The sequence below is a fragment of the Myripristis murdjan genome, chromosome 18 (genome assembly GCF_902150065.1).
Source record: "Myripristis murdjan chromosome 18, fMyrMur1.1, whole genome shotgun sequence".
NCBI classification, from domain to species: Eukaryota; Metazoa; Chordata; class Actinopteri; order Holocentriformes; family Holocentridae; genus Myripristis; species Myripristis murdjan.
In genome coordinates, this window is record NC_043997.1 from 1,254,218 (window position 1) to 1,270,725 (window position 16,508).

Here is a 16,508-nt window from a genome sequence, read left to right on the forward strand (position 1 = left end):
GTGTGTGTGTGTGTGTCACCTGTGCAGTACACCTGTGTGTATGTGCTGTTGGTCAGGTAGTAGCACCTGTCCGTCCGCTCGGCAGATCTGATCAGCTTCAGTCTGGTGCAAACAACCACTGACACTGACACACACACACACACACACACACACACACACACACACACTGATGTATCACAGTCCAACAGCATTAGAAACTGATGATTACAATGTGTAACAGACTGTGTGTGTGTGTGGTGTGTGTGTGTGTGTGTGTGTGTGTGTGTGTGTGGGGTGTGTGTGTGTGTCTCACGGGGGTGGAGCCTGCGGTGCGTCTCAGGTTGAGATGTGGAGAACAGCTTAACCATGATTGGCTGCTCGCTGGTCCCGTCCTCCAATCGCAGCCACCGATACTCCAAGAGCTCCGCCCCCTGCCCGCCTGCCACAGAAAACACACACACACACACACACACACACACACACACACACACACACACACACACGGTCATGTAAGTCAGGTGTGTTTGGGCCTGATCCTTGATCCTTGTTACCATGGTGACCGTCACCTTTGCTCCTGACTCGCTCCGCCGCCGCCCGAGAACGTCCCAGGCCGATGACATCACACAGGTTGCCATGGGGATGATCCAGGAGGTCCACCTGTGGGAAACAGGAAACGTGTGAAGGAGAAGAGGGCAGTGTGTGTGTGTGTGTGTGTGTGTGTGTGTGTGTGTTGTACCCGCTGTAGAAGTTGTAGGTCGGCGTCGGAGGCAGGTAGTCAGCAGAACAGAGGATTCTGGGAGGATGGAGATCCGAGCAGCAGGATTCCGGCTGTTAACACTGATCTCTATGGAGAGAGGGGGAGAGGGGTCGCTAGGGTGCTTCTAGGTGGTTGCTATGGTGATTCAAGGCAGTTGCTGTGGTATGTGAGGTGGGTTCTATGTGTATTATTTGGTTGCTTTGTTGTTTCTATTTGACTGCTACAGCATAATAGATGGTTGCTATGGTGCTTCTACGTGGTTTCTATGATGGGCAAAGTAGTTGCTAGGGTGCTCCTCTGAGGTTGTTATGGTGTAGTAAGTAGTTGCTAGGGTGCTTCTCTGAGGTTTCTATGGTGTAGTAAGTAGTTGCTAGGGTGCCTCTAGGTGGTTGCAATGGTGTACTACGTGGTTGCGATGTTGTTTGTATATTGTTGCTGTGGCATAATAGCTGGTTGCTGTGGTGCACTAGGTGTTTTCGCTAGGGTGCCTCTAGGTGGTTGCTATGGTGCTTCAAGGAGGTTTCATGGGACTTGTAGGTGGTTACTATGGTGTATGAAGTGGGTTCTAGGGTATACTATATGGTTGCTATGCTGTTTCTATGTGGCAACTATGGTGCAATAGGTGGTTGCTATTGTGTACTAGGTGGTTGCTAGGGTGTATTAAGTGGTTGCTTTGGTGTTTCAAGGTGGTTGCTATGGTGCTTCTAGGTAGTTGCTATGGTGTTCTAGGCGGTGTGCTGTGGTGTACTAGTTGGTTGCTATGGCGTTCTAGGCGGTTGCTGTGGTGTACTAGTTGGTTGCTATTGTGTTCTAGGCGGTTGTATGTAATTGATGGTTGCTAGGGTGCATTAAGTGGTTGTTATGGTGTAACAGGTAGCTGATGTAATGTAACAGATGATTGCTATAGGGTGGTTGCTAGGGTCTTTCCAAGTGGTTGCTATGGTGTTTTTCAGCAGCATGAACAGCAGTGTGAATGTATCTTTCTGTGTGTGTGTGTGTGTGTGTGTGTGTGTACCTATGTCGGCCGGCTCCACCTGGTAGCGTTGCTTCACTCGGTAGCGGCTCAGCCGGAGGATCTGACCCGGCTTCACACAGCGATACCAGCTGACACACACACTGTTCCAGCACACACACACTTCCTGTCCCGTCACACACCTCCAACACTGCCTGAGAGAGAGAGAGAGAGAGAGAGAGAGAGAGAGGAGAGAAGAGAAGTGCAGAGTTGAACTAAGCCTAATGGAATAAACTGTTTGTACGTACTGTGTGTGTGTGTGTGTGTGTGTGTGTGTGTGTGTGTGTGTGTGTGTGCACTGACCTTATACGGACATTCACAGTTTCGGTCTGTTTTCCCATAATACATCAGGTGTGACTTGTTGATGATGCGTACGATCAGCTGATGCATGACTACACCCCCAATGCCGCCACGGCGACCAGACAGGAAGGCTTCACGCAACTCACACACACTCACACCAGGGCACAAAGCTGTGACACACACACACACACACACACACACACAGTTTATTTAAAAAGTGTATTTGTATCAACATTTAAATCTAAAACATGAATATTCAAATGTAAATAATGATCATCAAATCAAAAAGCCCCGCCCCTACCGTCCTCATCCTCCTCCTGCTCTTCCTCCTCCCACTCCTCTTCCTCGCCGTCGTCGGGGGGCGGAGCTTCTCTCCACGCCTCCCCGCTGTAGTCCGTGTTGTTCCACAGAGGCAGGAACGTGCTCCTATTGGCTCTCAGAGGAACCGGCGGTCCTATCAGCCAATCACAAACCACGAAGTTTTAATGAAGATGTTGCTGCTGTTCTGTTTTGACCGTGTGATGATGTCACCATGATGTCACCGTGATGTCATGTGGCGGTACCTGCTGGCTGCAAGGAGCCGTACCACGGCAGAGAGTCCCGCCCCCCTGCGGCTGCGTCATCTTCATCGCCCTCCTCCTCCTCGTCCTCCTCGCCATCGACCTCCACGCTGAGCAGCCTGAAGCTGCTGCACACACACACACACACACACACACACACACACACACACACAGAAAGCTGTTAGCATCACATGTACACACTGAGACACACACACACACACACACACACACACACACACACACTGAACCCTACAATCAGGAGGAAAAAAGTTACATAAATAAATAAATAAATAAATGAATAAAACACAAATAAATAAAAATCAGAAAATTTCCAAAATGTAAGTGAAAAAAGTTGTGGAACCTATTTATTTGATATATTTATTTAAAATGAAATTAGAAGAAAGTTACCCAAAAAATGGCAAAAACATTACCATAAAATAAAATAAAATAAAATGAAATAAAATAAAATAAAAAGAATTAAATTAAATTAAATTAAATTAATCTGAAAATTAAAAAAAAAAAGAAAAAAAATTCAAATGACAACTTATCGATCAATCGACTGATCATCCCAGGGCTCGCTGATAAAGAACAGACTGTCTCCATCTCACCTGTCTCTCTGCCACCTGTCTCTCTCTCTCACCTGTCCCCCTCTCACCTGTCTCTCTCTCACCTGTCTCTCTGCCACCTGTCTCTCTCTCACACCTGTCTCTCTCTCTCACCTGTCTCCCTCTCACCTGTCTCTCTCTCACACCTGTCTCTCTCTCTCACCTGTCTCCCTCTCACTTGTCTCCCTCTCACCTGTCTCTCTCTCACCTGTCTCCCTCTCACCTGTCTCCCTCTCACTTGTCTCCCTCTCACCTGTCTCCTTTTCCCTGTCTCTCTCCCACCTGTCTTTCTCCCACCTGTCTCTCTCTCACCTGTCTGTCTCTCACCTTCTCCCTCTCACCTGTCTCTCTCTCACCTGTCTCTCTGCCACCTGTCTCACTCACCTGTCTCCCTCTCACATGTCTTTCTCCCACCTGTCTCCCTCTCACCTGTCTCTCTCCCACCTGTCTCCCTCTCACCTGTCTCTCTCACCTGTCTCTTTCCCACCTGTCTCCCTCTCACCTGTCTCTTTCCCACCTGTCTCCCTCTCACCTGTCTTTTTCCCACCTGTCTCCCTCTCACCTGTCTCTCTGCCACCTGTCTCCCTCTCAACTGTCTGTCTCTCACCTGTCTCTCTGCCACGTGTCTCTCTTTCCCAGCTGTCTCCCTCTCACCTGTCTCTCTCTCTCACCTGTCTCCCTCTCACCTGTCTCTCTCCCTCTCACCTGTCTCCCTCTCACCTGTCTCTCTCTCTCACCTGTCTCCCTCTCACGTGTCTCTCTCTCACCTGTCTCCCTCTCACCTGTCTCTCTCCCACATGTCTCTCTCCCACCTGTCTCTCTCACCTGTCTCTCTCTCTCACCTGTCTCTCTCTCACCTGTCTCCCTCTCACGTGTCTCTCTCTCACCTGTCTCCCTCTCACCTGTCTCTCTCCCACCTGTCTCTCTCCCACCTGTCTCTCTCTCACCTGTCTCTCTCCCACCTGTCTCTCTCACCTGTCTCTCTCTCACCTGTCTCCCTCTCACCTGTCTCTCTCTCTCACCTGTCTCTCTCCCACCTGTCTCTCTCACCTGTCTCTCTCTCACCTGTCTCTCTCCCACCTGTCTCTCTCACCTGTCTCTCTCTCACCTGTCTCTCTCCCACCTGTCTCTCTCACCTGTCTCTCTCTCACCTGTCTCTCTCCCACCTGTCTCTCTCACCTGTCTCTCTCTCACCTGTCTCTCTCCCACCTGTCTCTCTCTCACCTGTCTCCCTCTCACCTGTCTCTCTCTCACCTGTCTCTCACCTGTCTCTCTCCCACCTTCTCCCTCTCACCTGTCTCTCTCTCACCTGTCTCCCTCTCACCTGTCTCCCTCTCACCTGTCTCCCTCTCACCTGTCTCTCTCTCCTCCCGGGGCCGTCATGGTGGTGGTGAAGGTGGCGTGGCGCAGGGCGGCTCCGGGCCTCAGCAGGTTCCGCTCGGCCAGCCGGTTCAGGCCGGGGTCCAGAGTCACACGCAGGCGGCAGTCACCGTCCGTCACCGTGACGTCGTACAGGTCCTCGCCTGGAAACACAGTCGCCATGGAAACCATCAGAGAGCAGAGAGAGAGGAGAACCCGGCCCGGTGGAACCAGCAGAACCCCTGACTGGACAAGACTCTGTCTACCTGGCTCATGTTTCTGTTTGCACTGGGTTCCACCCCCTGTTCTGTCTGCTGCTCAGGGTTCTGTTCTGTTCAGTTCAGTTTGGTTCAGTTCTTATGGTTCTGTATGGTTCTGTTCTGTGTGGTTCTGAGTGGTTCTGTTCTGTGTGGTTCTGAGTGGTTCAGTTCATTAGGGTTCTGCTCTGCTCAGTTTAGTTTGGTTCTGAATTTATGTTCGGTTTTTATGGTTCTGTGTGGTTCTATTTTGTGTGGTTCTGTTCAGTTTTTATGGTTCTGTATGTTTCAGTTCTTATGGTTCTGTGTGGTTCTGTGTGGTTCTGCTGTGTGTGGTTCTGTGTGGTTCAGTTCTCATGGTTCTGTGTGGTTTTGCTGTGTGTGGTTCTGTGTGGTTCTTCTGTGTGTGGTTCTGCTGTGTGTGGTTCTGTGTGGTTCTGTTCTGTGTGGTTCAGTTCTCATGGTTCTGTGTGGTTCTGTTGTGTGTGGTTCTGTGTGGTTCTGCTGTGTGTGGTTCTGTGTGGTTCTGCAGGCTCTGACCGTGCAGGACGGCCTGTGGGAAGTAGACGGAGGCTCCCTGGTCTCTGGTGTAGCGCTGCAGGTGGAGAACCCAGAGAACCTCCCTGCAGACGGCAGGAGAACACGACGATGATGATGGTGATGAGGAAGCCGCCTGCAACACACACAGAGCACACACACACACACACACACAGAGCACACACACACCATCACACATAGTCAGGAAACAACAGGGAAACAATCAGGAAACAGTCAGGAAACAGCCAGGAAAAAGTTGGGAAAAAAACGGGAAACAGTCCGGAAACAGTCAGGAAACAGTCAGGAAACAGTCGGGAAACAGCCGGGAAAAAGTCGGGAAACAGTCAGGAAACAGTCAGGAAACAGTCGGGAAACAGCCGGGAAAAAGTCGGGAAACAGTCAGGAAACAGTCGGGAAACAGCCGGGAAAAAGTCGGGAAACTACCAGGAAACAGTCGGGAAACAGTCAGGAAACAGTCGGAAAACAGTCAGGAAACAGTCAGGAAACAGTCGGGAAACAGTCAGGAAACAGTCGGGAAACAGCCGGGAAACAGTCAAACAACAGTCAGAACACAGAGCAGCTCCTCTACACTGAGCTGCAGTGAGACAGTCAGCCTGTCAGTCATTTCAGACAGTAGACAGTCTGTAAAATTATTATTATGAACAGGATTTAATCTTTAATTTAATTTATTACGCTCGTTATGACTGAGAATTGTCCTACAGGGAGCAACTGAGGTGCAGCATCATCATCATCATCATCATCACCATCATCATCATCCTCCTCATCCTCAGCAGCAGTATTAACAGTAGTAGCAGCATTTTAAAGATATTTATTTGTTGACAAGAGCATGCAGAGCAAACAAACAAGAAACTGGGAAGTGAAAAAATGGATAAAACAACAAGACAACAACAACAATAACATCTTAAAAAGCAAAGCTGTGAACAAAACGACCTAACACGAGGCAGAAATCTCCATCTGTTGTTCCGCACTGAAAACATGTTTACATACAAACAGTCGGTACTGCTGGTCACTGCGCGTTGTTGCCGTGCGACGCCACACCAGCCTCCATTCAAACCTGACGGCTGAAGGTGTGTACGCGGCCAGCTGAGGACGCGCACACGGCTCACGGTGCTGTGATGCTGGTCTCTGCATGACTCTGCCCCGCTGGGTGATTCGGCTCACACAGAGCCCACCGGACGGCGCCTGATCCACCCAAACCTCCTCTGATGTGTTTCAGTAAAGAGGCTGCGGAGAGACAGGGGAAGCCGCTCTGGGAGGAGGAAATCTGTTGAAATATGAGCTGCTGGTGGATTTAATGTCCGCCGACTCAACCCGCCGACTCCTTTAACTCGGGATCCGCCGTGCAGTCCGCCAGGTGTGTGTGTGTTTGCCGTGCAGGGGGGCGGAGGCACACCTGCTGAGTTTGTGACCGGAGTCTGGTGGGACGCACGAGGGGAGGCTCACGTCTGGAAACGCGCGCATGGACACTTTCACTACCGCGAGCTCACATCAGCCACAATGATATGATGATGGTGATGAGGAGGAGGAGGATGAAGGATAGAGCTGTGTGTGTGTGTGTGTGTGTGTGCGTGCTGACCTGGGTCGGACCGGGCCGGGACCGGGTCAGCGTTCTGTGCAAAACGCAGCCCGGAGCCGCCATGGCGGACGGACAAAAACAGCGCGGTGCATTGTGGGACAAGGAGATGCGCTCTCTCTCTCTCTCTCTCTGAGCCACTGTCACCGTTATTACAGATGTTACGTCATCACAACGTCACGCTGCTTCATGAAGTCACGTGAGCCGCTCGTGTTTTTAGTGACGTCTCGGTTTGATCATGTTGGATTTATTTTGATCTGTTTTCATTCTGGCGTCGCTCAGGTTGACCTGCCAGCTTTACGTCGTTACTGTGACAACCAGGAAACATGACGTCATGTCTGACGAGTCTCCCGCCACCCAGAACCCAGCAGAGAGAACCCAGCAGAACCAAATCAAACCTTTATTGTGTCATGAAAACAGCTGCAAGGCATCACAAATACAAAAAAGAATCAGAATCAATAAATCAGAGTCGGTATTGATCCGTTTCACATCAACACAGAGTCAGAAGGAGAAACCATGAGGAACCAGGAGCACAGAATACAAGGCGCCGTTTGAGCGGATTACTCCTTTAACGATACAAGCTAATGACGGAAAACAACTAAACACGCTCACGCAGCGTCTACGCCACACCAGAGCCCCTGTGTGTGTGTGTGTGTGTGTGTGTGTGAGAGAGAGACAGAGGGCACCTGTCTATCTGCTGCAAGCCTAGGCTCTGTGTTTATAGTGAACCTGTCTATATGGATCAGTTCTGTGTGTGTGAGGTGAACCTGTCTATGTGGATCAGTTCTGTGTGTTTATAGTGAACCTGTCTATATGGATCAGTTCTGTGTGTGTGTGTGAGGTGAACCTGTCTATATGGATCAGTTCTGTGTGTTTATAGTGAACCTGTCTATATGGATCAGTTCTGTGTGTGTGTGTGTGAGGTGAACCTGTCTATATGGATCAGTTCTGTGTGTTTATAGTGAACCTGTCTATATGGATCAGTTCTGTGTGTGTGTGTGTGTGTGTGAGGTGAACCTGTCTATATGGATCAGTTCTCTGTGTGTGTGTGAGGCGAACCTGTCTATATGGATCAGTTCTGTGTGTTTATAGTGAACCTGTCTATATGGATCAGTTCTGTGTGTGTGTGTGAGGTGAACCTGTCTATATGGATCAGTTCTCTGTGTGTGTGAGGTGAACCTGTCTATATGGATCAGTTCTGTGTGTTTATAGTGAACCTGTCTATATGGATCAGTTCTGTGTGTGTGTGTGTGTGTGTGAGGTGAACCTGTCTATATGGATCAGTTCTGTTTATAGTGAACCTGTCTATATGGATCAGTTCTGTGTGTGTGTGTGTGAGGTGAACCTGTCTATATGGATCAGTTCTGTGTGTTTATAGTGAACCTGTCTATATGGATCAGTTCTGTGTTTATAGTGAACCTGTCTATATGGATCAGTTCTGTGTGTGTGTGTGTGTGTGTGTGTGTGTGAGGTGAACCTGTCTATATGGATCAGTTCTGTTTATAGTGAACCTGTCTATATGGATCAGTTCTGTGTGTGTGAGGTGAACCTGTCTATATAGATCAGTTCTGTGTGTGTGAGGTAAACCTGTCTATATGGATCAGTTCTGTGTGTTTATAGTGAACCTGTCTATATGGATCAGTTCTGTTTATGGTGAACCTGTCTATATAGATCAGTTCTGTGTGTGTGAGGTAAACCTGTCTATATGGATCAGTTCTGTGTGTTTATAGTGAACCTGTCTATGTGGATCAGTTCTGTTTATGGTGAACCTGTCTATATGGATCAGTTCTGTGTGTGTGTGTGAGGTGAACCTGTCTATATGGATCAGCTCTGTGTGTGTGTGTGTGTGTGTGTGAGGTGAACCTGTCTATATGGATCAGCTCTGTGTGTGTGTGTGTGTGTGAGGTGAACCTGTCTATATGGATCAGCTCTGTGTTTATAGTGAACCTGTCTATATGGATCAGTTCTGTGTGTTTATAGTGAACCTGTCTATATGGATCAGTTCTGTGTGTGTGTGTGTGTGAGGTGAACCTGTCTATATGGATCAGCTCTGTGTGCGTGTCGGGGCTCTAGGCTCTGCGTTTGAAGTGGGCGGAGCCGCAGAACTCCAGGTAGAGGCTGAAGAGCAGGTGCAGGGAGTGGATGCGGCTGCAGTACACGGGGATGTCCAGCAGGGCGCAGAGCAGCTCGGCGTACTGGGCCAGCGAGCAGGCGAGGGCGGCGGGCGGCGGCCGGGCGGCGCCCAGCAGCTCCTCCAGCTCGCAGGGCCACTCCTGCATCAGGCTGTCGATGTCGGGCATGGGCCGGCCGTACAGCACGCTGGCTGCAGGCTTGCTGCGGTGCAGGGCGCTGATGCTCTCCACCCAGCCCTCCACCGCACGGGGGTTCCTGTGGGGGCTCGCCACGCTCGTCACCTTCTTCAGCTGCACGCACACACACACACAGCACACACACACAGAGCAGACACACACACACACACACACACACAGAGCACACACACACACACACACACACACACACAGAGCACACACACACACACACACACACACACACACACAGAGCAGACACACACAGAGCAGACACACAGAGCAGACACACACACACAGAGCACACACACACACACACAGAGAGCAGACACACGCACACACACACACACACAGAGCAGACACACACACACACACAGAGAGCAGACACACGCACACACACACACACACAGAGCACACACACACAGAGCACACACACAGAGCAGACACACACACAGAGCACACACACAGAGCAGACACACACACACACACACACACACACAGAGCACACACACAGAGCAGACACACACACAGAGCAGACACACACATACACACACACACAGAGCAGACACACACACACACACACACACACGCACAGAGCACACACACACACACACACACACACACAGAGCAGACACACACACACACACACACACACACACACACAGAGCAGACACACACACACACACAGAGCAGACACACACACACACACACACACACACACACACACACAGAGCAGACACACACACACACACACACACACACAGAGCAGACACACAGAGCAGACACACACACAGAGCAGACACACACACACACAGAGCAGACACACACACACACAGAGCACACACACACACACACACACAGAGCAGACACACACACACACACACACACACACACACACAGAGCAGACACACACACACACAGAGCACACACACACACACACACACACACAGAGCATACACACAGAGCAGACACACACAGAGCAGACACACACACACACACACACACAGAGCATACACACAGAGCAGACACACACAGAGCAGACACACACACAGAGCAGACACACACACACACACACACACACACACAGCAGTTAGTGAAACCGGGAAACAGTCGGGAAACAGTCGGGAAACAGTCGGGAAACAGTCGGGAAACAGCTGGGAAACAGTCGGGAAACAGTCGGGAAACAGCCGGGAAACAGCCGGGAATCAGCTGGGAAACAGTCGGGAAACAGTCGGGAAACAGCCGGGAAACAGTCGGGAAACAGTCGGGAAACAACCGGGAAACAGCCGGGAATCAGCTGGGAAACAGTCGGGAAACAGTCGGGAAACAGCCGGGAATCAGCTGGGAAACAGTCGGGAAACAGTCAGGAAACGGTCGGGAAACAACTGGGAAACAGTTGGGAAACAGTCGGGAAACAACCGGCAAACGGTCGGGAAACAACCGGGAAACAGTCGGGAAACAGTCAGGAAACGGTCGGGAAACAACTGGGAAACAACTGGGAAACAGTCGGGAAACAACCGGCAAACGGTCGGGAAACAACCGGGAAACAGTCGGGAAACAGTCAGGAAACGGTCGGGAAACAACTGGGAAACAGTCGGGAAACAGTTGGGAAACAGTCGGGAAACAACTGGGAAACAGTTGGGAAACAACCGGGAAACAGTCGGGAAACAACTGGGAAACAGTCGGTAAAAATTTGGGAAACAGTCGGGAAACAGTCAGGAAACAGTCGGGAAACAGTCGGGAAACAGTCAGGAAACAACTGGGAAACGGTCGGGAAACAACTGGGAAACAGTCAGGAAACAACTGGGAAACAGTCGGGAAACAGTTGGGAAACAGTCGGGAAACAACTGGGAAGCAGTCAGGAAACAGTCGGGAAACAGTCGGAAACAGCCGGAAAACAGTCAGGAAACAACCGGGAAACGGTCGGGAAACGGTCGGGAAACAGTCGGGAAACAGCCAGGAAAAACTGCCAGAAAACAATCAGGAAACAAGTCATGAAACAGACGGGAAACAGTCGGGAAACAGCCAGGAGACAGTCGAGAAATAGTCGGGAAACAGTCGGGCAACAGTCAGGAAAGAGTTGGGAAAGAGTCGGGAAACGGTCGGGAAACAGTCAAGAAACAGCCAAGACACAGTCAGGAAACAACAGGGCTTAAAGTGAAAAATTTTCCTGAGCCTGAAACCTGAAAACGGGGGGGGGGGCACTGACCCACAGGTACCTCAGTTTTGCCGATTATTGTGTACCCCCCCCTCCCCCCCAAAAAAACGGATCTTTTGTAGCAATAAGGAGATATGATAACTATCTTGAAGGAGAAGAGGTTTACCAGTAGGCTCCAATAATTTAACAATATGTTAAATTATTATTTGTTTTAAACATGTAAATTACTTATCAAACAGACCTAACAATTCAGTGAATGAGCAGGAGTATGCCTGTGATAACATGGTTTGAAAAATAAGCCGAAGTGATACCTCTTCTTTGAATAGACAAGCTAAGCTGTCAGTGTGCTACTGAAGTTAGTGAGAGGAGTGGCAAATAGAGAGGCGACTCTTCACTTTGATACACAATCTATGTCAGTGCGCTGCTGTAGCTGGAAAGTTTCTCTGCCTTTTGGACTCGTTACGGTGCGTGCAGGTGTTGTGATGTTTTTTCTTGGTGGTGCAGGTGCAGGTGAAACGACTGGAGGGGTTGTGCCACCCAGATTCTCTCCATGTAATTTTCTCCAGATATATGTTCATATCCCACACAAAACAGCATTTCATTCAAATTATATCAAATTCCGCGTTAAAAATAGATTCCGTTTTATTCGGCTAATTCCGCGATTCCGTGTTCGCGGAAATTATAGGGCCCTAGTTAAGTTGACCCTTAGCGCTGTTTGCATCCTTGTACGTTGCTCAATATTCTTCAGATTTGTACTCATTGACCCATCTTTATTATTTCAATCTATATTAATAGAATAGGCTCTGGTCGTGAGTAACAGCGGCAGTAGTGCTTTAAACGCCCGTGTGGGTGTCCATTCGACTTGGACCGGGACCGGAGGAGTGCAAACGCACTCATCTTCGCCACTGGTAATCGACTCAAGCTGTCGCACCGTGCGTTAAAAAAAAAAAAAAACGCCGATATTTTCGCCTGTTTTCAGGAGGCTGGAGCGACGCAACACTAATTCTTTCTTTCACTTACGTGGGTCCAGGTGTGATCCTCATCTGATCTCCTCTCTCTGTCTGCATATGGATGAGTGCGGGTACAGAAACGTGACGTTAAATTATTTCTGTTGTGATTTTATTTATTTTTTACTTTGAAAATTAATTTAGCGTGTCGGGGGGCGGGCACTGCGCCTCGCCAATAGAATGATAGGGGAAACACTGAATGTATTTTGCTTCCATCTCTCTGTCCTACTCTACTTCAACGCTGTTTGGCTCCACCAGATCTACTCTACCGGACGGTAGACTGCCGCATCCACCTGCCGCACCAAACGCACAAGGCATGCTGTTCTTAGACCCTCCCCACTCAGCTGTTATTGGCCAACTGAGTTTGATAACACTATACTATTGGTGGATCTATCCATGTGCTTCGCTGAAAATCAGAAGATCATTCGTTAAATGCTAACTTAAGCCAAATTGTTGCCACAAAAACAAAACAAAAAAAACAAAAAAAAAAAAAAAAAAACAATGCCCGTCAAGCCGGAAATCCGGCACCATGCCGGAGTACTTTAAGCCCTGAAACAATCAGGAAACAGCTGGGAAACAGTTAGGAAACAGTCGGGAAACAGTCAACAGCCAAGACACAGTCAGGAAACAGTCAGGAAACAGTCAGGAAACAGTCAAACAACAGTCAGAACACAGAGCAGCTCCTCTACACTGAGCTGCAGTGAGACAGTCAGCCTGTCAGTCATTTCAGACAGTAGACAGTCTGTAAAATTATTATTCTGAACAGGATTTAATCTTTAATTTAATTTATTACACTCGTTATGACTGAGAATTGTCCTACAGGGAGCAACTGAGTGCAGCATCATCATCATCATCATCATCATCATCAGTCTATAGTGAAAATGGTGTCCAAAATCTGCTCTCAGTCTGGGGGAGATGGAAAAGGAAAAAGGGGTATTTCGCCCCAAAATGTTGTTGGAGTGTTCCTTTAAAGGTGTGTGTGTTAGGTGCAGAGTGTGTGTGTGTGTGTGTGTGCGCTGACCTCGGTGGCGTTGTGCTGCTTGCTCTCCTCTGACAGCCACAGCGACAGCACGGTGGGGTCCGACTGCTTCACGCAGGGCTCATCCAGCACCACCAGGCCCAGGTCGTCTGTTTTCCCATCCGGCCGGGGAACCTGAACGCCACAGGCACGTTTCAGGGGTTCTGTTTATTTCATTCTATGTTAGTAGACCATACATTAGTTTAGGTTTATTTCATCAGGGACCGTGTACAAACTACATTAAAGTGACAGAGACAAGATGCTCTGTACTGGACCGAATCCCAAAGAGACAGACAGGTGAGGCAGGTGAGACAGGTGAGACAGGTGAGACAGGTGAGAGAGGTGAGACAGGTGAGAGGACCTTGAGGAAGGCGTCGATGTCTCCCACAGCAGGGATGAAGTCTGGGATGAAGGGCTTCAGTTTGTGCTCCAGCTCCACAGGCTGGGGGGTGTACCTGCACACAGCCAACACACACAGGCCTTATCGTCTGGTGTATTATGGGATGCTGACATGGTGCACTGTGGGATATTATGGGATGTTGTGCTGTGTGTCCTCACCGTGTGATGTACTGGAAGAGCTCCTTGATCTCCGTGGTGACGGGCAGGTTCTCGTAGTCGGCGGGGTCGTACGCTCCCTTCGGGGCCGCCCCGGCCTCCTCGTCGTCGTCCGACTCCTCTTCGTCCGAGTCCTCTTCCTCCTCATCGTCGTCCTCCTCCTCCTCCTCCTCCTCGTTAGCGTTCAGCCCAGGCTGCCCGCTGATTGGCTCCTTGGCCCTGTGGCTCACCGCCTTCTCCTCCTCGAACTCATCGCTGCTGCTATTGGCCGCCATCTGGCCCCGCCCCTTCCTGCTCCTCTGCCTCGATTTGGACTGGAAGGAGAGGACAAGCTGTTAGCTGCAAAGCCTGCTGGGAAACCACAGTAACTACAGACATACAGAGGGGTGACGGTGAGTTGTGGCTGAGCAGTGGACTGAGATGTGTAATGTGATGGATTTTTCACGTGGCCTGCAGGAAAAACCCCGAACCCCAACTAGTCCAGTAATTTTAGGCCAAAATTGGGGTCAACCTAGGACAAATTGCAAGAGAAGCAAACTCAACTGATTTTGTATCCTCAGTTTGTCCTGAGTGAGGGGAAAAAAAGTCCCAAGAAATCCCATTGGTGGAAAGTTTTGAAAATCACCTATTTATGACCACATATTACCAAAAAACACTGTTTTTAACACACAGGGGAAAGGGGTTCAACATTTTACTGTCAGATATCACTATAAAAATTCACAAGTTGATTACACACACAAAGACAAGAAAAAAAGTCAATTACAAGTTCTTTGAATTATTCTGTTTACACATGCATATCACACATTATCTGATTTGATATGCACTAATAAGGAATATGAGGACTAAATGATAGAAGAGACATTTAAACAGTGAATTAAAAGGTTACTATATAACAGTGAATTAAACCTTTTAATTCACTGTTTAAATATGTGTTCTGGCATTTATTCCTTATATTCCTTATTAGTGCATATCAAATCAGATAATGTGTGATATGCATGTGTAAACAGAATAATTCAAAGAACTTGTAATTGACTTTTTTTCTTGTCTTTGTGTGTGTAATCAACTTGTGAATTTTTATAGTGATATCTGACAGTAAAATTTTGAACCCCTTTCCCCTGTGTGTTAAAAACAGTGTTTTTGGTATTATATGGTCATAAATAGGTGATTTTCAAAACTTTCCACCAATGGGATTTCTTGGGACTTTTTTCCCCTCACTCAGGACAAACTGAGGATACAACATCAGTCGAGTTTGCTTCTCTTGCAATTTGTCCTAGGTTTTTTCATAAAATGACTGGACTAAACCAGGACACTGAAAACACATCAGGCTGATTTCATGTTCAGCCACTTGTCCCCATCAAACTAGGAGGAGTCAAGAAATATGAAGGGAAAAAGTCCAACAAGGTTCATGGTGTCTATGCTTTACATAGATCGTGGGTTTTCTTTTATATCAGACACAAAATATAACAAAGGTAGGAACAACCTCTTTTGTGTCTGATATAAAAGAAAACCCACAATCTATGAAGGAAAAAGCGATGTTAAGCTATGGGCTCCACAGGAGGGTTTAGGGACGGCTACCTCACCTGATTTATCTCACACCGACCTTTAGTTTAGCTTTAGTGAGCTACAGTAACCTGTGTGTGTGTGTGTGGTTCACCTGTAGCTGTGTGTGTGTGTGTGTGTGTGTGTGTGGTTCACCTGTAGCTGTGTGTGTGTGGGGGTCGGGGTGACCACCTCCTCTGAGTCGTGGAGCTCCAGGCTCTCGTCGTACGGCTGGTCCGTCAGCAGTCTGGTGTCAGGCCGCTCCATGAGAGCCTGACGGCCTACCTGGGCGACTCGGCACACATGAGCCCGCTACAGAGAGCCGTTCCCCCGGCGACCGAGTGCTGTGCCCCCGCTGAGCTAACAGCTAACAGCTAAGCTAGCGTTAGCCTCCTAGCATTAGCCGCTAACACCGAACTCCTGCGGATGATCTCAGTCGCTCCGCACCGTGACGTCACCACATGTATTAACTCTATCCGCTCGTAAAAAGACAAATAAAGCTCTCGGTGAGGTTTAAAGTGTCTTTTCGTGGACCGGAGCTCCGCATGAACTCTCTCCGCTTCTCCACCAACACAAACACAAACACGGACACGGAGAGGCTCGGCTAGCTGCTAGCGGCGATGTGGCGTCTCTTAGCAACGGAACCCCGGCAGGATCTCGTCCGATCTCACGAGAGTTTGTTGGTGCCGAATAATAATAATAATAATAATAAATGGAACAAGAAGAAGAATGATAATAATGATAATGATGATGATAATAATAATACTAATAATCTTTATTTCTTAAAAAAAAGAGTTTACAAAGTGATGTGACAGACAGCAAAAGCTAATACATAGAAGAAAAAATTAATAATTTAAATAAATAAAATAAAATAATAAAAGAAAAACATAATAAATGAAATAAAATAATTAATTGCACAGTAAGTTTCAACGTGTGAGTGTTTCCACTTCATTTCCCATTTGGTT

At 48.6% G+C, this 16,508-nt stretch overlaps 2 protein-coding genes across 3 annotated transcripts in view; both read right to left on the reverse strand.

The window, feature by feature from the left end:
* The window catches only part of LOC115376954 (RPA-related protein RADX), an 11,893-nt gene extending 4,649 nt beyond the window's left edge, over window positions 1-7,244 (reverse strand). The window contains 12 exon segments of the mRNA XM_074933740.1: window positions 20-124; window positions 293-418; window positions 546-764; window positions 767-823; window positions 1,752-1,861; window positions 1,863-1,903; window positions 2,052-2,218; window positions 2,350-2,502; window positions 2,612-2,736; window positions 4,568-4,736; window positions 5,370-5,502; window positions 6,964-7,244. Coding sequence (XP_074789841.1) covers window positions 20-124; window positions 293-418; window positions 546-764; window positions 767-823; window positions 1,752-1,861; window positions 1,863-1,903; window positions 2,052-2,218; window positions 2,350-2,502; window positions 2,612-2,736; window positions 4,568-4,736; window positions 5,370-5,502; window positions 6,964-7,026 — 1,468 coding nt within the window. The 5' untranslated portion in view covers window positions 7,027-7,244.
* Window positions 7,245-7,977: 733 nt separating this feature from the next.
* ift46 (intraflagellar transport 46 homolog (Chlamydomonas)) lies at window positions 7,978-16,202 on the reverse strand. 2 transcript variants are annotated; one of them, XR_003929827.1, is made up of 6 exons: window positions 15,700-16,202; window positions 14,008-14,318; window positions 13,811-13,904; window positions 13,453-13,584; window positions 8,946-9,383; window positions 7,978-8,871 (listed from the first exon to the last, which is right to left on the reverse strand). XR_003929827.1 is itself a non-coding variant. In XM_030076401.1 (5 exons), exons 1-5 carry the CDS (start codon window positions 15,808-15,810, stop codon window positions 9,030-9,032), a joined length of 1,002 nt encoding a protein of 333 aa, XP_029932261.1. In that variant the 5' UTR covers window positions 15,811-16,202; the 3' UTR covers window positions 7,978-9,029. The 2 variants fall into 2 exon arrangements, 1 of the variants encoding a protein (XP_029932261.1); XM_030076401.1 differs by having other exon boundaries at window positions 7,978-9,383.
* Window positions 16,203-16,508: the final 306 nt, after the last annotated feature.

Bases quoted from the DNA above. Each gene is read 5' to 3' on its own strand.
- ift46 (XM_030076401.1), bottom strand. From the start codon at position 15,810: ATGGAGCGGCCTGACACCAGACTGCTGACGGACCAGCCGTACGACGAG. The intron at 14,319-15,699 runs GTGAACCACACA...CTCTCCTTCCAG, and splicing joins CCACACACACACAGCTACAG to TCCAAATCGAGGCAGAGGAG. The intron at 13,905-14,007 runs GTGAGGACACAC...GGCTGTGTGCAG, and splicing joins CTCTTCCAGTACATCACACG to GTACACCCCCCAGCCTGTGG.